General features: G+C 41.2%; 1 protein-coding gene and 1 long non-coding RNA gene across 11 annotated transcripts in view; one reads left to right on the top strand and one right to left on the bottom strand.

Moving 5' to 3' along the window:
• The window catches only part of LOC130284352 (uncharacterized), a 41,474-nt gene extending 31,775 nt beyond the window's left edge, over nt 1-9,699 (top strand). For 7 of the 10 annotated variants that reach the window (XR_008846997.1, XR_008846995.1, XR_008846992.1 and 4 more), the window contains one exon: nt 1,017-1,365. This is a non-coding gene — a long non-coding RNA (uncharacterized LOC130284352). Of the gene's footprint in view, nt 1-63; nt 126-1,016; nt 1,366-9,405 lie in introns of those variants that run through there. The other 3 variants (XR_008846994.1, XR_008846998.1, XR_008847000.1) reach the window with 3 other exon arrangements.
• Nucleotides 1-22,999, bottom strand: part of ITGA4 (integrin subunit alpha 4) — a 155,561-nt gene extending 132,562 nt beyond the window's left edge. Inside the window, exons 1-2 of the mRNA XM_056534623.1 lie at nt 22,726-22,999; nt 22,032-22,153 (exon numbers count right to left, since the gene is read on the bottom strand). Of these exons, the coding sequence (XP_056390598.1) occupies nt 22,032-22,153; nt 22,726-22,922 (319 nt within the window). The 5' untranslated portion in view covers nt 22,923-22,999. The remainder of the gene's footprint in view (nt 1-22,031; nt 22,154-22,725) is intronic.
• Between the last annotated feature and the right edge of the window lie 1,353 nt (nt 23,000-24,352).

The raw sequence follows: 24,352 nt of genomic DNA, 5'->3' as shown, positions 1-24,352 counted from the left end.
ATATACCCTAATATTGTAATGAATGTTGAAAAAGAATAAACATGTAAATTTCATTTTTTGCAGTATTCAGCAGCAGAGTCTTATTGAAGTCAATTAGATGCAAGAAATTCTGCATAAATTTTGCTCAGATTCCACATGGAATCTGCAAAACTGCATAAAATCTGCTGCCAGCTTGGCAGAAAGGAATATGAGAGGAGGGGCAGTAATTCTGCCATGTGAACATAGCCTAACACAGAAAGAAAGAGGTTCCAAAGGAAGCAAAAAGACACAGACAACACAGACAACAACATTTTTTTATATATATATCAACTGGCTCCAGAAAGTTAAACAGATTTGTAAATTACTTCTATTAAAAAACCTTAATCCTTCTAATAAATATCAGCTGCTGAAGTTTAGTTGTTCTTTTCTGTCTGACAACAGTGCTCTCTGCTGACATCTCTGCCAGTCCCGGGAACAACACAGAGCTGAATAGGTTTGCTATGGGGATTTGCTTCTACTCTGGAAAGTTCCCGAGACAGGTGTCATCAGAGAGCACGTAGACAGAAAAGAACAACTCAACTTCAGCAGCTCATGAGTACTGAAAGGATTAAGATTTTTTAATAGAAGTAATTTACAAATCTGTTTAACTTTATGGAGCCAGTTGATATATATAAAAAAGTTTTTTTCCTGGATAACCCCTTTGACCACTTAACTTCCCCGAGCCACAGATACTATGTGTAAATAAATATAAAGAGGTGCAGATTACTCTTGATGGCCAACTCCAAGGAAAGGTCACTCATTCTAATAGATTGAAAACCCCTATTTTGCTTGGCTGAATTACGTGCAAAGCTAAAAAGCTCAACCCCATAAGCAATACCAGCAATCTTGATGCTCATGTGCCATCTCATTTCAGCCCTTCACTGAATAAGATGTGGGATGTGGGTAACAAATGAAAGCTCTGATGGCCTAGGAAAACCAACTGCTCTCAGTAATTTCCGGTTGAAAAGTTTATCTTTTCTTTTTACCCTTTTTTATAGGGTTACAGGATATGTGAAGAGAAGAGGAGTCACGCTCGCTGTTGACAATAAACGTAACATCCCATTACTTTTACTCTGTTAATGGCATAATGTGCTTTCATTGGTAATAGTCAGCCATTTAACAAGCCTTTTACAATTGTGCAAGATAGTGTCAAACTTACTGGCAGACAAAGCCAAAAGACTGTCTGTACTAGATGACCATCAGCTCACAGCTACATGACGGGTTTGTTTGCTTGCAGTTAATATGTCACTTTGGAGCATTGCTTTATGCAGCCAATATTTTTAGCGTTTTATGTTTTACCTTGTATTCTACATGTGTTAGGTGACTTAAAGGGGTACTCCGGTTAAAATTATTATTATTTTTTTTTTTAAATAAACTGGTGCCAGAAAGTTAAACAGATTTGTAAATTAAGGAATATGGATACCGCTCTCACCAGCTCCGGACACCTCCTGCACCTGTGCTGCGGACTGCCGGCACCGCCTCCGGCAACTCCTTATACTTGAAAGAACTCCGTCCGGCACCAAGGTATGAGGTAAAAAAGGCTTGTCTTTATTTATGCCACAGCAGGATACATACAGATAAAGATGTCTTAGACATCTTTATCTGTATGTATCCTACTGTGGCATAAATAAAGACAAGCCTTTTTTACCTCATACCTTGGTGCCGGACGGAGTTCTTTCAAGATTTGTAAATTACTTCTATTAAAAAAATCTTAATCCTTTCAGTACTTTTTAGCAGCTGTTTGCTACAGAGGAAAATCTTAATTTTTTTAATTTCTTTTTTGTGTTGTCCACAGTGCTCTCTGCTGACACCTGATGCCCGCATCAGGAACTGTCCAGAGCAGAAGAAAATCCACATAGCAAACCTATGCTACTCTGGACAGTTCCTGACATGGACAGAGGTGTCGGCAGAGAGCACTGTGGACAACACAAAAAAAAGAAATTCAAAAAGTAAAGAATTTTCTCTGTAGCATACAGCTGCTAAAAAGTACTAAAAGGATTAAGATTTTTTAATAGAAGTAATTTACAAATCTGTTTAACTTTCTGGCACCAGTTCATAAAAAAAAAAAAAAAGTTTTCCACCGGAGTACCCCTTTAACTCCTTAATGACCACGGACGTAAATGTACGTCCTGGTTTAGCGGCACTTCCCGCACCAGGACGTACATGGCCGACATCCGCGATCGCGAGGATGTCCGCCATTAACCCCCTCAGATGCCGTGATCAATACAGATCACGGCGTCTGCGATCCGATTATCCAGCATGGCGGCCGGAGGTCCCCTCACCTGGCTCAGGCCGTCTCCCAGGGTCTTCTGCTCTGGTCTGCGATCGAGCAGACCAGAGAAGAAGATGATCGATAATACTGATCAGTGCTGTGACCTATACATAGCACTGAACAGTATTAGCAATCAAAGGATTGCTATAGATAGTCCCCTATGGGGACATAAAAAGTTTAAAATAAAAGTTGAAAAATGTAAAATTAAAAAGTTTAAAAAAAAGTGAAAAATCCCCTCCCCAATAAAAATGAAAATGGTCAGTTTTTTCCATTTTACCCCCAAAAAGCGTAATTTTTTAAATAAACATATTTGGTATCGCCGCGTGCGTGAATGTCCGAACTATCAAAATATAATGTTAATAATCCCATACGGTGAATGGCGTAAATGTAAAAAATAAAAAGAAAGTCCAAAAATGTTGCTTTTTTGTCACATTTTATTTTAAAAAATTAATAAAATATTATCTAAAAGTTTTATGTATGCAAATGTGGTATCAATAAAACATACAGATGACGGCACAAAAAATGAGCCCTCATACCGCCCTATATACGGAAAAATGAAAAAGTTATAGGTAGTCAAAATAGGGCGATTTTAGATTACTGATTTTGTACAAAAAGTTTTAGATTTGCTTTAAGCGGTACAAAAACATAAAAGTATCTAGCCATGGGTATCATTTTAATTGTATTGACCCACAGAATAAAGAACACATGTCATTTTTACCGTAAAGTGTATAGTGTGAAAACAAAACCCTCCAAAATGCGCAAAATTGTGGTTTTCATTTAAATTTCCTTCCTAAATTTTTTTTTTGGTTCGCCGTACATTTTATGGTAAAATGAGAGGTTTCATTACAGAGTACAATTGGTCATGCAAAAAACAAGCCCTTATATGGGTCTTTAGATGGAAATATAAAGGAGTTATAGATTTTTGAAGGCAAGGAGGAAAAAACAAAAACACAAAAATAAAATTGGCCTGGTCCTTAAGGTGAAAATGGGCTTGGTCCTTAAGGGGTTAAAGGGGTATTCCGGCATTATACATCTTATCCTCTATCCAAAGGATAGGGGATAAGATGTATGATCACAGGGGTCCGCTGGGGACCCGGGGGCTGCACTCAGGGGGGTCCCCAGTGGTGCGACCCCTGCGATTATACATCTTATCCCCTATCCCCTATTGGATAGGGGATAATATGTATAAAGCCAGAATAGCCGGAGTATTAGCAAGGTTAAGTGGCATTCTAATCTCTGCTTTATTCACTAGTCACCCATTTTCTTACACAAGAGGGTATTCATAGCTGTGCAACTAAAAATAGCATAATCTATAGTAATGTCATTTATGCCATTCTTCGAAAACCTGCCTACAGACAGTGAAGTCTCGATTACAGCTCCCCTTCACATTACTGTGACAACTACGAACAGTCCCTGATATTTTTGCTCATAGTTAATCCATTCAGATATATTTAGACCAGAATTCAAAGCAAAAGTTATGTAAGGGCAAAGCAGTATGAATGGAGACCTTAAGCTCCACATCTATTTCCCTTTGTATGATGTGACTAGTACAGATGACTGCTGCCTGCTGATATCCTGCAACGAACAGGAGATACAGTATATCTTGGGTTAGGGAAAACAATGGGCAACTGCTTCTAGGAATTATTCTTGAGGCTGTTTTGTTGTTTTAGAAAATTGATTTCATAATATTTTGGAAATACCTGATCAAGCAGAATATCCAGGATGTGCAGTTTACTGTTGTTTTTCGTTATTTTTCATATTTGGATAAAAACTTCAAAATGTTCCTAATGTTCAAATTATTGTCTTCTCGCATGTTGAACAAACTCCCAGACACTGCTCATTGTTAAAATGTCATTGTTAAAGCACAAGCTGTCCATTAAGGAGAACACCAGCAGAAGTTAAAGGGGTTATCCAGGAAAAAACTTTATATATATATCTATATCTATATATATATATATATATATATATATATATATATATATAAAATCCAAAGAAAGGAAGCGGCACTCCAAGGTACAAAAAACGGTGTATTTATTCACCCATTATGTCATTGCGACGTTTCAACCTCACAATGTGGTCTTTCTCAAGCCATTGGCTTGAGAAAGACGTCATTGTGAGGTTGAAACGCCGCAATGACATAATGGGTGAATAAATACACCGTTTTTTGTACCTTGGAGTGCCGCTTCCTTTCTTTGGATTACGTTTGAGAAGGTTTGGAGTTTGAACCTGCTGAAGCTGAGCACCCATTTAGGACTTGAAGTCCGAGTTACAGTGCCGGATCCCTTTCCTCCTTTTTGTATATTATATATATATATCTCTCAATTGGCTCCAGAAAGCTAAACAGATTTGTAAATTACGTCTATTAAAAAATCTTAATCCTTTCAGTACTTATGAGCTGCTGAAGTTGAGTTGTTCTTTTTTGTCTAAGTGCTCTCTGATGACACGTGTCTCCGTAACTGCCCAGTTTAGAAGCAAATCCCCATAGCAAACCTCTTCTACTCTATGCAGTTCCCGAGACAAGCAGAGATGTCAGCAGAGAGCACTGTTACCTGACAGAAAACAACAACTCAACTTCAACAGCTGATAATTATTGAAAGGATTAACATTTTTTAATAGAAGTAATTTACTAACCTGTTTAACTTTCCGGAGCCAGTTGATATATATATATAAAAAGTTTTTTCTGGAATACCCTTTTAACTGATCCCCTTTTCCTTGATGAAGCCTGAGCGCTGTACTCAGGTGTTTTCGTCGGTCCCATAGAAATGAATGGAGCGCCTGCCATATGACGCACACACTGCTCACTGAGCATCGGGTCCTGTCCCAGAGATCACGGGGCGGGGGGGGGGGGGGGGGCTGGGGGGTTGACAGTGTTTAATGTCCCAGCCACACATCTCCTGCCTTATCCATCATGTTCAATACTGTACTGTAACTACTAATATTACTACTACTACAACTACTAAGGTTTACGCTTTAGAAATAAAACACATGTACATAAAGATTTCAGTTGGTAAAATGCAGAATACCTATATATCAGTAAATATGCTTATTTTTGTGGCATGCAAATATTTTCATACCATATAGAAAATTGAACACTCCTTAAAGGAGATGCGTCATACAAAAAAAATGTAAATGTACAAAGGGACATGGTGGCTCCCGCTTCGGGCAGGGATTGTGACGTGCTGCTCCAGGGGATATGTTTTTTTGTATGAAAATTCTCCTTTAACTAAAGAGATAAAAAAAAAATCTCAATTTCCACTAAAGAGGCACTTCAAGTAACTAAGTTTATCCCCTACTGGGACCTGCCTCCTTCCTGCAATCTCCTGTACAGGGCCCATAACTTACTCGTGCTCGGCACGCTCTTGCCCCCACCATTTGAAATGAGCGGGAGTAATGGCCTGCTTAGGCTGGGTTCACACTATGTTTTCTCCCATACGGGAGCGCATACGGCAGGGGGGAGCTAAAAGCTCGCGCTCCCGTATGTCACCGTATGCGCTCCCGTATGTCATTCATTTCAATGAGCCGACCGGAGTGAAACGTTCGGTCCGGTCGGCTCATTTTTGCGCCGTATGCGCTTTTACAACCGGACCTAAAACTGTGGTCAACCACGGTTTTAGGTCCGGTTGTAAAATCGCATACGGCGCAAAAATGAGCCGACCGGACCGAACGTTTCACTCCGGTCGGCTCATTGAAATGAATGACATACGGGAGCGCATACGGTGACATACGGGAGCGCGAGCTTTTAGCTCCCCCCTGCTGTATGCGCTCCCGTATGGGAGAAAACGTAGTGTGAACCCAGCCTAAGCCAGTCAGCGACTGAGACAGAGTCCTGTTTGTCTCAGAAGATGGGGAAAAGAGCGTGGCGAGAATGGGTAAGATACTGGGCCCTGTACAAGAGATTGCGGGGGTTCCAGCGTAGGGCTGGGCGGTATGACCAAATCTGCGTATCACGGTATTTTTGCAACTGTCGGCGGTTCCACGGTATATAACAGTGTTTCCTCCCCCCAAATTAATTATCCGCCCAGTGCTGCGCTATTATCCCCCCCCCAACAAAAATGAATTATCAGCCCAGCGCTGCGCTATTCTGCCCTCCCCCCAACAAAATTAATTATCAGCCCAGCGCTGCGCTATTCTGCCCCCCCAACAAAAATGAATTATCAGCCCAGCACTGCACTATTCTGCCCCCCCCCCCCCCAACAAAATTCATTATCAGCCCAGCGCTGCCCCCATGGGGGTAAATACTCACGTCACCCGGTGCCCTCCTCGTTCTGTTTGTTGCCGCCGCCGGCGCAGACACAAGGTAAAGAAAATAAACTCATGTTCCGACATCGGCCTTACGCTAGGGACAGGAACGTCGGACAGCCATCAGCCTATCACCGGCCGCAGCGATGTTCCGCCTCGGCCGCTGATCATGTAAGAAGCTCTGGGTGGCTTCTTACATGACAGTGGGCTCAGCCTATCAGCGGCTGAGGCGGAACACCGCTGCGGCCGGTGATAGGCAGACGGCTGTCCGACATTCCATTCCCTAGGAAGCAGATAGTACCGGACCAACAGGAGGTGAGTTAAAGTTTATTTTGTTTATTTTTTGCAGCCCGGGCATAGGGATACCACACAGGAGGCTGGTACCGGACCAACAGGAGGTGAGTTAAAGTTTGTTTTGTTTATTTTTTGCAGCCCGGGCATGGGGATACCACACAATATAGAGCAGTGGTCTTCAACCTGCCGACCTCCAGATGTTGCAAAACTACAACTCCCAGCATGCCCGGACAGCCAACGGCTGTCCGGACATGCTGAGAGTTGTAGTTTTGCAACATCTGGAGGTCGGCAGGTTGAAGACCACTGTTATAGAGTGTCAGCGCCGGCGGCCGCAACAAGCATGAGGATGAGGAGGGCAGCTCATGCAGGTGACATATCAGTATTTACCCCGATGGGGACAGCGCTGGGCTGATGAGTAATTGGGGGGCAGAACAGCGCTCGCGGGTGACTTGTGATTAGTTCCCCGATGTGGGGACAACGCAGCGTTGGGCTCATTCATTCATTCCCGAGGGGGAGGGGCCAAACCGGTATTGTGGTATGGCTTAAAAGTCATATCGTGCAGCACAAAAATGTCGGTATTCGGTATGAACCGGTATACTGCCCAGCCCTATCCCAGCGGTCAGACCCCTACTCAACCAGTGTTTTGCAACCAGGATGCCTGCAGCTGTTGTAAAACTGCAACTCCCAACAGCTGGAGTGACCCTTTTTAGGAAACACTGCCCTATAGCTTTGCTTTGTTAACTTTTTGTTCTTAGTACAGAGAATAAAGACAGAACAATCCATTACTAAAGCAACTAAAGTCATCACATAAAGTGACTTATCTCCCTGGAGGTTGAGACAATTCTGATGTTTAGTGCTTGTGTTTAAGGGGAGACATAAGTCAAGCAATAGGATGTTATTGTGAGTCCAGGAAAGAGGGATTCTTATTAATGTGATAAATAGGAAAAAGGATGTGGATATTTTAAGATCACTTTATTCTGATAGTAAGCTGTTTCTGTTCGTGCCACAGTTTATCTCAACCTTTTCTAAAAACATTCATCTAAACCAAGTATGATCCATTGCCCGCAATCACTTCAGCTTATCTACAGCCATTGGGGAGATTCATCAAAGATTTAGACTGGTTTTTCCCATCTAAAATTTTTGCACAGAAAGTCGCAGTCTAAATATGTGCAACTTTTTCACGACTTTTGCTTTAGAGGATTTTTAGAACATGATGCATTCTAGTCTATTTTAGATGGAAAGATGCATTGGTGCTGAATTTAACAAAAGCGACTTTTCGGCGACGCTGAAATGTCAGACCATGCTGGAGCAGCTTTAAATACAATCTAAAAGTATAGATCCCAAAGTCCGTGCGCAGAATTTATCAAGAGCCGGGCTACTTTTGATAAATTAGGTGCACAATAGACCGGCCTAATGCTCTATAGTTTGGTCTATATTGATGTGGGACATAGACAGCTTTGATAAATCTCCCCATTGTGTGTTACTTGTTCTACATAAATCAGCAGTGAAGGAGCATATCATGCTTAAAGGGGCTGATGTTTCAATATCTGGTCCTAATCAGTAAAAATCTAGGTAATACATTTCCTATACAATACATCAACTGGTGCCAGAAAGTTAAACAGATTTGTAAATGATTTCTTTAAAAAAAATCCCAATCCTTCTTTTTGAATTTCCTTTCTGCCTGACCACAAGTGCTCTATGCTGACACCTCTGTCCATGTCAGGAACTGTCCAGAGCAAGAGAGGTTTGCTATGGGGATATTTGCTCCTACTCTGGACAGTTCCTGACATGGACAGAGGTGTCAGCAGAGAGCGCTTGTGGTAAGGCAGAAAGGAAATTCAAAAAGAAAATAACTTCCTGTGCATTACACAGCAGCTGAAACGTACTGGAAGGCTTGGGATTTTTTTTAAAGAAATATTTTACAAATCTGTTTAACTTTCTGGCACCAGTTGATTTAAAAGAAAATGTTTTCCAGTGGAGTACCCCTTTAAGGGTTAGAATATAAGATCAAGGGGGGGGGGGGGGGGCTGTCCTATCTAGTATCTAAATAATGCCCGATACAGTATCGCCACTTAAAGGGAATGTATTACCTAGATTTTTACTGATTAGGACCAGATATTGAAACATGTTCTTTTTTTCTAAATATATACAGTATATATATATGTATATATATATATATATATATATATATAATTTTTTTATTTTGTAATATTTTATTGTGCATTATTATGGGGGCTACCACCTTGCCTGAGCTGTTCTTAACAGCATTCAGTGATATGCTTAGATCAGTGTTTCCCAACCAGGGTGCCTCCAGATGTTGCAGAACTACAACTCCCAGCATGCCTGGACAGCCGTTTGCTGTCCAGGCACGCTGGGAGTTGTAATTTTTCAACACCTGGTGGCACCCTGGTTGGGAAACACTGGTTTAGACCCTTGTACAGCAATAGACAGGACCTGTCCCATTTACATGAATGAAGGTCATTTTACAGGGAAGGGGTGCTAATCTCTGCTGTGAATGGTGGTGGATCTAGTATTATCTATATACTACTATCACATTTCACTGTATCCCTGTTTGTGCATAGAACAAAGAATTACTGGGAAATGATCTACAACGAACAGGAAGCCTCAGCTTACTTTTAGGCCTAGTGGCTGGAATGGAAACTGCAAGATTTCAGAATTATATTATAAAAAAAGATAGTAAAGTGGAAAATTTGGAAAAAAATAAAGAAAAGAAAATATCAACATTCTTTAACAATGTTTAACATTATAACCTAATTTTCTGATGACACATTCTTTTAAGGTAATAAGTAAATTATGCTAAATATTAAATGCAAATAGTTAAATATTTCCTGGATAATTCAATTGGATAATTTAAAGCAAACATTATTAATAAATAAAAATAAAAAAAAAATAGAATTCTGCATTTACATCTAGTGCCTTTTTTAAAGATTCTGGTAGCATTTCTGGAAATAATATAGAGCATGGTCATGGTAAAATCAAACTTCCTGTACTTGCTGTGCCTAGATCTCTGATGCAAATTCTCTTTACAAGAGAAAGAAAGCCATCTCAGACTAGAAAAACCAGAGTCTCTTCCAAAATCATCTGTAGGCAGATGTTTCAGTATCTTTGCCCTTTTGTAATACAGAGCAGGGTACTGGATGATTTATATGGGCACTGTCACCAAACCTTTTTTTTTTATATGTTGTAGTACTTATGTACTGTACTACAACATATCTCTAATATAAATCCATAAAATATTTTCTCATTAAAATAGTTTATTTTAATTTTGAAAACCGTCCACTAGGGGTCTCCCTCCTAGTGGCCGGCTGCAGGCTGACGTCACGCTTGAATTCGGACCGACGTTGGCCGGGCAATCGGTCCTAATTCATTCAGCCTGCGCTTGCTCCCTGCCTGTCAATCAGACAGGCGGGAGTGAACATTGGCTCCCTGGCCTCACACGCCGGCCTCGCCTCTCGGCATATACGCGCCGCTGCTGCTGCTTTGCACTCGGGTATGGCTTTTGCGGGGGGCATGCAAGTTTTGGGGTAGCGCTGCGGCTATAACAAAGCTATTGTTTTCAACAGGGGGGAGCGGGGTTCGGGGTAAAGCCGCGGCCCTAACAAAACTACTGTTTTCAACAGTGGGGGGGGAGAGGTCAGGGGGGGAGTCGGGGTTCGGGGTAGCGCAGCGGCCATGGCCCTAACAAAGTAATTGTTTTCAACACCGGGTACCTCCAGTTGTTTCACCACTACAACTCCCAGCATGCCCTGACAGCCAATAGATGTAAGGGCAAGCTGGGAGTTGTAGTGATGAAACAGCTGGAGGCACCCTGTATAGGTGAACAAAGGGCGGAAGTCGGCCTCCCCAGCAGGCATCAGTGACGTTGCGCCTGCTGGGGAAGTCTGCCTGGTAAGTGAGCACACTACCAGGCAGACAAAAAGCCATTTCTCAGATAGTAAAAAAAAATTTAAAGGCAGGGAGGGGGTTAGGGATAGATGGGCAATAGGCAGGGGCAGAAAAAAAAAGGATGGCGGGAGCCTAAAGGAAACCTGTCATTACATGTTATCATATATAACGCATTGCGTTATATACTGTATGGTAAAATCTTCTTTCTCACCATCCTCTGGAGATGTTCTTGTAGCAACGATGGTGAAGCAATGCAGTTTGGAAGGTGTCCCCCCTGGCCTGTAACTAGTCCCCTGGGCGGGGAACCATCATCTGCCAGTCCCATTGGCTTTGGCTGTAATCACGCCCACTCAGCATGATTCACAGCCCAGGTCACTGCTATGCTTTCTAGGCAGACAGAGTGGAGCAATGATGCAGGCTTTCAATCGTGCTGAGTGGGCGAGATTACAGTCTGAGATGTCATTTCTTTACATAGATTTCTATGCAGAGAAATATATGGTTCTCTCGGCCGGCCAGGGAGAGGAGAGCAATGCCGCCCGCATCATTGGCTAATAACTATCGATCACAGCTTGTATCAAGAGTGTGGTCAATAACTTTTGACATGTCAGACTGACATATCAAAATTTGTCTTAAAGAGAGTAATGTTTTAAGTAGAGATGAGCGAATCGAAGCTGACGAAGTCGAATTTGTTCCGAATTTCATGAAAAATTAGTTTCTGAACGAATTTGAATTTCCTCACGCTTCATGGTAATGAATCGCTTCATTCACTACATTTTGTGTGGGTTGGGGGGCTAAAATGGTTGCTACATGTGTGCCGGATCACCCTGAATCACATGGCGGCATGCAGCCTATCAGCAGCCAGCCAGCCCTGTGATGTCACAGCCCTATATATATGGCAGCCATTGCCGAAGACGAGCATTTCCCGTTTTGCTGAGAGAGCAGAAACTGTGTGTCCCCATTACTGACTATACAGATCTTTGCAGCGGTGAATCCATTCACCTCAAGCCCACATTTGTTCTGGCTAGAGAGAGAGAGCAGACACTGTGCGGTCACTAATCAGCATTACTGACAATACAGATCAGCACATTGGAAATCCATTAACCTCAAGCCCACATCATTGCAGGCAGGCAGGGAGAGTTTAGAAGTCGTTTCATAGTCTCCTGACCCTGCTGCCACATCCAGACTCTGCGGCAGTGATTCTAATAGCGACACCTGTAATATGCAAGTCATACAGAAGAACAGTATTATTTCTAGAGCTGCAATGATTATTCAATAAAATCGATAAAATTCAATAACGGGGTTCGTTGTCGACGAATCCTGTTATCAAATAATCGCTGATTCATTGGCCAGCAGCCAGCAGTCATAAGGCAAAATTCACCCATCTCTAGTTTTAGGTTTGGGATAAAATCATAAATAAACCTCTGCCCATAAGTTATATCACCTCATAAAAAAGGCTCTTGACATAGGTATAAAATATTTCCACATATAATGCAGTAAAGTACTTATTGTGGATAGGCCAGTAGTGTATCTATGTTTAGGGGTCAGTTCATTTCATTGTTGATTCTACTGCAGACCCTCCCCCATCCTAGCCTAAAACAGTTATCACCACTATATTTAGGTTCTTCAGCTGTCCTATCACATCAAGTAATGAAACATTGACAAATCCCATTATAAATCGATGTAGTCTGTCAGGTGCCATTGGGATCAAGGGTACAATGGCTGTGGCACAGGGTTTTGACTTATATTATGAATAGGAAACTTGTAGAACAAGAGACCCACTTTATTGCTCTCCCTTTCATAGCAAACCCTTCATTCCTGTGTCCAGGGGTATAACATGTAACCATGGGCCCCATTTGCAAGACCTGAAGTGGGGACCCACTCAACAATGCAGAGTGGAATAATGCGCACAATGATTTTAAAATAACAATAATGCACACAGTGATGTCACTGTGTAGAGACAATACACATTGTGATGTCACAGTATATGTCACAGATCATGTAATGTAGCAATATAAGCACGCTATCTACAATGAGGTCAGCGTTGATAGATAATGCAAATAGTGACTTTAAAGCAGTGGTAAAAAACAACCAACAAGCACAGTACAGACATAATGCACACAGTGGGGACACAGGAACAATAAAGGGGTTCAATAGAAAATCTTGAAATGGGATCCCATTCATTTTTTAGGCCTTATCTAACCTTTAGTCTTGGGCCCCTTTGGTCCCAATAGCAGCTGCTATGTCTTCTACCCAGTTCTTATGTCTATGGCTCGGTCTAGCTGGAGCATAGTCCCCCACTGATATTGAGATATAACACTTATTTATACAGGCTTTCTAGTTAAAGGGGTACTCCAGTGGAAAACTTTTTTTTTTTTTAAATCAACTGGTGCCAGAAAGATTAAACAGATTTGTAAATTACTTCTATTAAAAAATCTTAATCCTTCCAGTACTTCAAAGCTGCTGAATACTACAGAGGAAATGATTTTCTTTTTGGAACACAGAGCTCTCTGCTGACATCATGACCACAGTGCTCTCTGCTAACATCTCTGTCCATTTTAAGAACTGTCCAGAGTAGGAGAAAATCCCCATAGCAAACATATGCTGTTCTGGACAGTTCCTAAAATGGACAGAGATGTCAGCAGAGAGCACTGTGCTTGTGACATCAGCAGAGTTCACGATGTGATATCCCAGTACAGGTACACAGTCCTGTACTGCCTGTAGGCCCTGTCAGGTTGAGTGCCTCAGTGACCTGGGGGCTCCCCTGCACGGTCTCCACCTGTTGTCTCCCTGTTGTTTTATATGGTGTGTGTGTCACTTTAATGCATAGACAGTATGTCTGGATAGTATAAAGAACCTGTGGGAGGTCTCAAGGACCTGTGAGTAAGCAAGTCACATGTTATGCAGTCACATGATTTTTTGTCACATGTACTCCCAGAGAGCAAAAGCTTAACCTATGACAAACAGCTTGACCAATGGGCTTTAGTCCAGCCCCCCACTATATAAAGAGGTGGAAATTACAGTTCATTCTCTTTGAGCTAAGTGCTCTTAGCTTGTACCATCTAAGTCTTTGCTGAGTACAGCAACCACCAGAGATCTCAGGACAAGTGATCAGAATCTGGAAGGCCACAAAGTGACCATCTCTCCAGTAAGTCTCAAGTCTATGTCTGCTGTAACTGAAACTAGTCAAGTCCTGCACATAGTCAAGTCAAGTTTATTACAAGGAGGGGTCAAGTCCTGCAGGAACACGTGGGAACTCTGTACTTTTTTCACAGCAGGAACACCATTCCCATTAGCAGGACCAGCCCTTGAGTGGAAATCATGGGTGAGTTCCCTCACTTCTTTTTCCAAGACTTGACCCCTGATTACAAGTATATTGGTCCAGCAAGCTGCGAGGTCCTCTGGGTCCTTGCCACCTCTATGGGAAATCTGGCCTTAGCTGTGAAGATAATTACACCTGTCTTCTACTCAGTAAAGCCTCCGTTTGACCATAACTAGTTGTGAACTCTTTATTCACTACTAGCCCATGGGATAACGGAGAATCCAGGCGTGTGGTTTTCCGGAACCAGAAAACCACACTGGCATCATGAACACATAGGGGTTAATACCATCCGACCCCTGGGGTTAATAACATCAGATCCCACCACTCGCACTGCCACACCCGTGGTCCCGACGTTCACCCGGTGGTCCACCACAACTGTGTTCCAAAATGAAAAGAATTTCCTCTGCAGTATTCTGTAGCTAATAAGTATTGGAAGGATTAAGATTTTTTAATAGAAGTAATTTACAAATATGTAACCAGTTGATTTAAAAAAAAAAGTTTTCCACCAGAGTACTCTTTTAAGATTCCCCTTTTCCTTTGCAGATGACAGCAGCCTTTATTACTCACAGGGCCTGTGTGCATCTGAACAGGCTGCTCATGTAGGGGGTCCACCAATGGACTTCATTTAGAATTTTCGTCCTTTTTTCCCCTAACTACATGAATGTTGCATGCCTTGTGTGGAATTGCTTTTGAGGGATGCATACTGTAGTGGTTACATTATCGTGCATGTGTTTAACTATAGCATGCTCCTAGTATGCAAATTATACTTAAACCAGAACAATAAGAACATGGGCCCTGAGGACATTTAACAATTACAAAGAATACTCAATTGTTTTTAATTAGATGTCATCACGAACTGTGCATGGTAAAGATTAAAGCATAGTGATATTATATACTAACAATAACGGGAGTCCTGAGCTCTTTTCTTGACTATTATTAGCTAGTTTCCTGCAAATAAGTAAAGATAGTAAAGTTATAGGTAAAGATGAGTGAACCACCTAAGATTTAAAGGGGAACTCCGGTACCAGACATCTTATCCCCTATCCACAGGATAGGGGATAAGTGTCTGATTGTGGGTGGTCCAACTGCTAGGACCCCTCACAATCTCCTGCCCTGCACCCTGGTAATCTGTGCAGGATTTCTGTCGACTACACCCCAAAGCTGTGCCCGACATGCCCCCTCCATATATCCCTATTGGAGATTTGGAGATACACGAATGCTGTTATCTTCGTATATCTCCCATAGACATGAATGGGAGATACACAGCTGGCGTTCTAAACATAAATGTTCAGAATGATGGGGTGCCGGGCAGGAGATTGCAGGGGTCCCAGCAGTCTAACCCCCCCCATGATCAGACATCATATAGGATAGGGTATTAGATGTCTAATATCGGAGTTCCCCTTTAATGCTGATTCATATCCAGCTCAACACTTTCCAGGTGCAGAGTGCCTGATCCAGTGAGTTTAAGGGGATAAAAGGATTACCTAGTTATTAAAAACATAAAGGTTTTAAAATCGGAATAACTGGTTATCTCCTTTTAGTGATGCTGCATAGCATCATCACTTACCGCCATGGGCAATACAGTAAGCTGACAGGAGTCCCTGCTCCTCTACTGGCTGTATAAAGTAAAATGATGTACCAACTAAGGAGTCTGGGCCCTGCCTTCTCCCTTCTACCCGGACTCCTTACTGACACTGCACTCAGCCTATCACCAGCCAAGGCGGGACATAGCTGTGGCTGGTGATATGCTGACTGCAGTGCGACGATCTGTGCACACGGACGAAAGGAAGGAGACCGGACCGGAGGACCAAAGAGCTATAGCGGCGCAACAGAGGAAGGTGTTTTTTTTGTTTGTTTTTTTGCAGCCCCCTCTCATAGGAAAACTAAAAAAAGATCAATATATGCATGTTTCTCACCAACCCAGATGTCGCAATAGATACTGTGTGTACTTCCTTCTCATATTGGTTTGTATGTAGTTGTTGACAAGTGTAGCTGTTCACATGCTCACATTTTGCAACATTTTTTAAATATGTTTACATATAATATAGGTCCTCTATCAGTAATGCAGAAGTCACATCCCCTATCAGATGGACACTATGGCCCTACACCAGTGGTCTCCAAACTGTGGACCTCCAGATCTTGCAAAACTACAATTGCCCGGACAGCCAACGGACATGCTGGGAGTTGAAATTTTGCAACTTCTGGAGGTCCACAGTTTGGAGACCACTGCCCCACATTATACACTGTAAGGCTAGGTTCAAACTACACAATCCCCTGCCGGAAAAATGTAATCTGGAGATTCCGAGCCCGGCCATCACCAGCTGATTTAGTCGGAGCTAGGACCGTGCGGACATTGCAGTCCCCATAGATGGCAAAGTCTGCAGAGTAGATTAGGCCTAAAAAAATTAACAAGACCACAGAATTTTGGCCACGGAATTTCAGCGGCATAACGTCCACCACTGACAGCAATGGGATTCTGGTGCATTGGAATTTCCAACCGAAATTCGTCAGCAGAATTTTGGTTGGAAATTCCTTAATGTGAACCTAACCTTAACTATGCTTTGGACCTTTACTTATAAGGCTATGTAAAGATGTCTGCACATAGATATATAGATAGCTGGCCAGACCAGATAAAATGAAGTCAATGTCTTAGTGTATATTGATACACATATACTAATAATGTTAGGGCACACTTGACAGCCCTTACCCCTCAATCTATGCATCAACTACCACTGACTGACAGGCCATGATGGGAGTTGCAGTTTGTTCACACAGCTAATCCGTTACAATGGCACATTGAGTCCCTACAGTTTGTTAGTATAGAGATATAGGGGAGATTTATCAAGATCGGTGCTGAGGAAATGTTGACCAGTTGCCCATAGCAACCAACTAGGTTGCTGCTTTCATTTTTCAGAGGCCTTTTCAAAAAGAAAGTAGCGATCTGATTGGTTGCTATAGGCAACTGAACGACTTTTTCTTTTCACAAGTTTTCTTGAATCTCCACGTGTCTCTGTATGGTGTTTATGTATGATAAAGAACGATGGCATGATAGAAGAATTGCTTTATGTCAGCAAATAAGAACCTTTCCGCCCATTTAGTCTGCCCAATATTATGAATACTATGAGGAGTCCCTGACCCCATCTTATATAAAGGATAGCCTTATGCCTACACCATGCATGCTTAAATGAGCACTCCTTATGGTAAATAAAACATCTTTCTAATGTACTTTGTTTAAAAAAAAAAGTGAAGTTTTCTATGTTTTGTGTTTAAAAAAGGCTGCCACTAGGTGTCTCCCTACTTGTCCAGAGCACATTTCCCCAGTCTCTCGCACAGACTTTGGACTCCTGCTGGCCTGGCAGAAGTCCGAAATCAGGAAATGCAGTCTGGAGTGGTGCTGAGGGGGGGGGGGGGGGTGCAGCCTCAGCCAATCATAGCTAATCTCACACTAAACTGCTCTGGGCTGTGTGTTGCAGACTGAGTGAGGAAGTTCTCCCCTGTATGGCTTCAGATGATGTCACACCTACTGGGTAACACCCCTTCCCAGTCTGTGAATCTGAATGAGACTGAGCAGAAAATACAGAGCAATATCAAGGTAGAAAACGAAAAAATTATAAAAAAATAAAGGCAGGGGGAGGTTTATCTTGATGGGGGCAGTGAACTGTGAGGATTATAACATTTAACAAGATCATGACAGGTACTCTGTAAACTCCTTCACTGTATTTGCAGCTACCACTTCTGCAGGAAGGCTATTCCATGTGTCCACTACTCTCTCAGCCTGGAACATATTTTTTCTTCAAATCCTGTATTGAATGGAAGACATATTGTATGCAATATATATATATATATATATATATATATATATATATATATATATAGAATTTGTGCTAGGTTCCCATCTTAAATGAGGCCACCTCCCCGGTGGATGGGGGACACGTTTTGATCAAAAAGTGCGCTAAGAGCCTCAATTTTTTGGACCAATGTGTGCTGCTGCAATCCTCTTTTTGTTTTTTTTTTTTTTTTTTTTTTTTTTTGTATATATATATATATATATATATATATATATATATATATTGAGATATGCTATAGGCCTTTATAGCTGCCATCTTGTTTCTCTGAACAGCTCAGAACATATACGTTGTGGTGTTCACAGGACTTGTAGTGCTCCAGGATTTTTATCTAGAAACTAGACTTTTATCCTGTTGGAACTTATCACTTTGTTGTAGGTTTCTGCAATGTCCATATATACGTAAGCACAGATCTGTAACCCTGAACCAGGTTAGTGCACACATTAGCCAATTATCCTAAGAGACCTAATTACAGACAAAGCATTGAGTGGGTTAGGTCTGCTATCAGCTGTAAAGCCACAGGATACCAACCTTTTCTTTAGAACTTTAAGGAAGTTGTGTTTTTCGGATCAACACTGTTTCCTGCACAGAACATCCCACCAAGCCATGCTATGTAGCAGATGTGATAAATTCCCATCCCCCACCCCCTTTCCAAAACATACACATCCTTTACACATACGTTACAACAAGCTTCCTTGAGCCTCATTGAATTTTGAAACTGAAAAATTGAATTGTTTTGCATTAAATACAAAAGGGAATACAATTATTCCCTCCAATCCAGCAGTGGCAGCAATGGCAGCTGACATTCATTCATAAAGAAAATGTGATATAATGAATAAAATATATAATAAAAACTAAAAATAATTCAGATGTTGAGGGCAATAGAAATAATGTAAAGTTCCTGATTTTCCCAACTAGTTTCAACATTAAAAGGAGTAACGAGTACGACTTACCTAATATATTGTATGTGATGCTAGTACACTATAATATTCCAATAGTTCAGGTTGCAACAATTTTCTTTACCTCTCATACAACTTATCTTATACAACAAGAGTCTTAGCCTACGATCATACGGTGTTAGGTCTTTTATCAGACGTATCTGTCGTCATCCTTCCAAAAACAAGATGACAACCCACACTGTAACGGAGCACAATGGATGCCATTCATTTCAATGGGCTTAACAGAGTCAATGTTCGGGCCATATGCATTATTTTCAGTGTACTGAAATTCACAGCAGATAGTGCTTTTGAGCCCACTTCAAATAGCGCATATGGCCAGAGTGTTGGCACCATTGAAATGAATGGCATCCACTGCCCTCCATTACAGTATATGTTGTCTTCTCATTTTTTGGTGGGATGCCAATGGATATGTCTGATGGAAGCGCTAACGCACTGAGAACCCAGCCTCATGCTACATTCACATCTAAAAACTGCCCTATTCTTCTGGCTTTCTTGGAAAGCCAGCTGACCAGTATGCCAGAGTATACCAGTGTACCCTTGCCGTATCCATTGATTTCAATGGACTGAAAGCAGTCTGACTGCACCTATGTTTAGTACATTTGTGACCATATAGAATACACTTTTCAGTCCCACTAAAGAACTGCATGCGATCCTAAATTTACTGAATGTAGTCACTTTGGGGGAGATTTATCAAAACCTGTGCAGAGGAAGAGTGGTGCAGTTGCCCATAGCAACCAATCAGATTGCTTCTTTCATTTTCCACAGGCCTCTTTAGAGGCCTGTGGAAAATGAAAGAAGCAATCTGATTGGTTGCTATGGGCAACTGCACCACTCTTCCTCTGCACAGGTTTTGATAAATCTCCCCCTTTTAGATTATGTTAGATCCATTAAAGTCAATAGATTAGGTAAGAGTATGCTGTGGTGTATATACAGGTTGTCAGGTTTTCTGACGTATACCACAAGCCTAGGGTAGTTTTAAATAGGAATTTAGCCTTAGGAGTTACACTAAAAGCACATAAATAAATAAATATACACGGTCCATACAGTATGTATAAACTCAGTTCTATTAGCATTCAGTCTCCAGGAAATTATTTGATCTATTATTCATCCATACAGGATACTGTAGGCGTGAGATCTGACCATAACCATCTAAGAACAAATCTGATGCATACCATATTATCTAAATGAACTTTAGCACATTGCATTGGATCAGTGGACCCCCAGAAGAAAACTTTTAGTTTCGTAACATTTGGAGGTCCACAGTTTGGAGATCACTGTACTAGATGTTATTTTTCCCCTACTTAAAGGAAAACTGTTACTAAACTCCCCCCGTACTAACCAGAGGTAGTGGCTGGTAGTACGGGTGACGCTGATCAATATGCTGTCTACCATGTCCGCATCCGTCCAGCTGTTTGCCCATCATCTTCCTTATTCTTGATATGCAAATGATCTTCTAACTGGCACGGGCGGGGTTACAAGGCTCCATCTGGCACTGTGACGTCAGTGCTGCTTGTCCGCAGCGCCGCCCGGCTTATGAATATTCATCCCCTCCCTCCTCAGTGGAGTCCAGTACAGAGCGGGGAGGGGAGGAACAGTCTGAGGGAGGGAATGAGTATTCAAAAGGCGGGCGGCACTGTGCACAAGAGGCACTGACGTAGAAGTGCCAGAAATAGCCTTGTAACCCCACCCGTGCCAGTTAGAAGATCATTTGCATATCAATGATATTGAAGATAATGGGCGAACGGCGTGAAGGATCCGGGCATGGTAGGCAGCATGTTGATCAGCGTCCCCCGCACTACCAGCCAGTGCCTCTGGTTAGTGCTGGGGGAGTTTAGTGACAGTTTTCTTTTAAAGGGGTTGCGCAGAATTTAAAAAAAACATGGCTTCTTTCTTCCAGAAACAGCGCCATTCCTGTCTATGGGTTGTGTGTGGTATTGCAGCTCAGCCCCTTGCACATCAGTAGAGGCAACCTTTGAACAGATGTAACACTGTTTTTTTTTTGGGGGGGGGGGGGGGAAGCAGCCATATTTTTCTATTCCTGTATAACCCCTTTACGCAATTATTGTAAATTTCTTTAAGAAATAGATGTATTCAATAAACCCAAATGTGAGTGACATGTTCCAAAAAATTTAAAAACTAAACAACATATTTCCATAGTAACGTACAAATTTATTTCAGTTCACAAGCAAGTCACAGATTACTTTGTTTTCCGTATTAGCCATATAAACAATGCTGGTTGTTTTAGTTCACCCATAAAGTCCCAGCTCACTTTGCCATCTGCAAGGCCTGTATGACCAATGGATTGTTATGGTGGCTGCTACACAAGAGAAAGTTCAGAAGTTTATAACCAGTTACTGTATATGAAACACGTGACAATGCAATGTCTAGTAATTGCAGTTTCCATAGTTTTTCTGAATCAGATTGTTTTTTGAGAACTATGAATAATGTGAAAATATAATTCCAGATTTGATAACCTATTACTCTTCCTATTATGAAACTATGCTTCCTAGTATCCCAATTAGAGATGAGCGAACTTACAGTAAATTTGATTCCTCACGAACTTCTCGGCTCGGCAGTTGATGACTTTTCCTGCGTAAATTAGTTCAGCCTTCAGGTGCTCCGGTGGGCTGGAAAAGGTGGATACAGTCCTATTGAAAGAGTCTCCTGGGACTGTATCCAACTTTTCCAGCCCACGGGAGCACCGGAAAGCTGAACTAAATTATGCAGGAAAAGTCATCAACTGCCGAGCCGAGAAGTTCGTGACGAATCGAATTTACTGTAAATTCGCTCATCTCTAATCCCAATCTGAAAGTTGTGATTTTCTGCTCTGTAGGACCATCCTGGTAAAAGATTGCCCATTCATTCTAATGATTGTTTTACAATGGCTTAATGTTCTTGGATTAGCATGCCCCCAGCTAAATCAGCTGAGAATGGGGGTCCCCTGTCATCTTCTATTCTCCAAGAGGCAGTTTACAAGGGGTTGTCCCGCTGAGTCAGCAAGAATCTTTTTTAGTGTAACCTAATACCCTGGAAAAATTTCAAGTGAATTAACCATTGAAATAGAATCAGATAATTCACTGCACGTTATCGGACAACTAAACTTTTACCATGGTGTTAAACCTAGAAGCATAAGATCAAGTAACATTGCCAACATACAGTATGACATCACGTCTACTCACCCACATCCATTGATTCACATGTTCCATTAATATTATCTCCAATTTTGCATTTGTAAATCGCTCCAGGATTGCTGGTATCCGTGCGTGTTGTCTGGTTGGATTTTGGAGCTCCCACTATCAGCCTAAAATTAACAATGAATGAATAAAATAAATAAACAACCACATAAAGAAATAAACAAATAAATAAATTAAGAAATAAATAAACAAATACATCCATACATAATAAAATAGGTTTACAATATACATGTAAGAATAGAATAGGCTTGAAGGTAACAATAAATACGGTAAATAAATACATACATACATACATTCATAATAAAATCGGATTACTGTATACACATTAGAACAGAATAGGCCTGAACGTAACAATGAATCAAATAACACTACATAAGTAAAAAAACAACTATAAAAATAATCAAATAAATAAATAAATAAATGAATGAATACATAGATAAATAATAAAATAGAATTACCGTATAAACATTAAAATAGAATACAAATTACAAAATAAACAGGAAATCAAGTTCACATTTTAGAAGTAAGCCTTCTTTATATAAAGTACAATCTGCATTGTGCCTAAATAAAGAATGCGCTGATAGCAACCAGATTCATTCTTAAACATGACGTAATGCGGAGTTTGTAACAAGCAACTACATGATAGCAAACATTTGCTATAACTCATGTGAACACTCACCACTTATCGTCCCTGTATCCGTGGAAAACGACAGAGTAGCCAAACAGGGATCCATCTGGTCCTTTAAAAACCAAGGGGTTCTCCTCATCTATATTGTAAGATCCAGCTGGGTTTGTAGTGAGAACACAGATCAGTGTCAGACTCCAGAGGTGGGAACTTTTGAAAAGTTTGCAGCCTTCTTCCCTCTTCATGTTCATTCTATAACTTGTAATGCTTTCCTCAAAGTAATGTGTTCATAGCAATGGAATGATACTTGTGTGCTCTGGAGCCTTGTGATTGCAGGGTTACTGTCTGTATCCAGCATCCAGCAGCCCATGTTGTATATCTGATGTAGAAAACTTTTTTTTAACGTTAACGCCCCTTAGTCCCTTCTTCCTCCTCCTCCTCTCTTTAAGGCTGAGGCTACACACATGCTTTTTGTAGCTAGATTTTCCAATTTTAACTATTGGACTTCAGCTGCTTTCAAAAGAAACACATGCAACTTTAGGCAATGCTGTATGTAGACTGCAAGTGGCACTTCAAAGTAAAAATTGGAATATCTTAAAAAAATCTAAAAATAAAAAAGTGTGTAAAGTCCTAGCGTAGGAGTTTGCTGTTTCAGGACAGAAGCTACATAGTAGAAACCTTTCCTAGATGTGGGTCCTCTATAGTAATTACAACTTCTGACTGCTACATGGATAATATAGGACTACAACATGTCATTATTTCCAGTCGACTGCTGTAGATTCTTGGCTATACTTATTTGAACAAGAAGTTACAGTAGAGCTGTATTGCTCATGTGCATAATAATAATAATAATAATAATAATAATAATAATAATAATAGACATTTTAGTTGTATAGCGCCAACAAATTCCGAATCACTTTACAATTTTAGGTGCTCCAAATGGCCTTTAACTCTGTAAAATCACAGATTTTATTAATTTACCTTTTAAACATTTTCATAGCAATCTGTAAAGGTGCCTTATTTAATGCAAATCATATATACTGGGTCCATATAGCCCAATGTTTCCCAACCAACATCCCTCCAGTTGTTGCAAAACTACAACCCCCAGCATGTCCGGACTGTCAATGGCTGCATGGGCATGCTGGGAGTTGTAGTTTTGCAACAGCTGTAGGGACCCTGGTTGAGATACACTGATAGAGACTGATATGTAAACATAGTTATTTCTCTCGCTTTACAGATATAACACCAAAATTTCCTGTAGCACTGTACAGAGATGGCCACTAGTTACATCAATGTTTCCCAACCATAGTACCTCCAACCATAGGCGTGCGCAGCCTATTGCATTAGGGTGTGCACCCTAAAGCACAAACTCACACTGCATGCGTGTATATATATATATATATATATATATATATATATATATATATATATATATATGTACGCACACAGTTAGTATAGTTCCCCCACATTAGGTGCAGTATAGTTCCCCCACATTAGGCAGTATAGTCCCGCCACATTAGGTGCAGTACAGTTCCCCCACATTAGGTGCAGTATAAGTCCCACCACATTAGGTGCAGTATAAGTCCGACCACATTAGGTTGGCAGTACAGTTCCCCCACATTAGGTTGGCAGTATAGTTCCCCACATTAGGTGCAGTATAGTTCCCCCACATTAGGTGCAG

Source organism: Hyla sarda, chromosome 8, assembly GCF_029499605.1.
Source record: "Hyla sarda isolate aHylSar1 chromosome 8, aHylSar1.hap1, whole genome shotgun sequence".
NCBI lineage: Eukaryota > Metazoa > Chordata > Amphibia > Anura > Hylidae > Hyla > Hyla sarda.
This window is presented reverse-complemented; position numbering and strand designations above follow the sequence as displayed.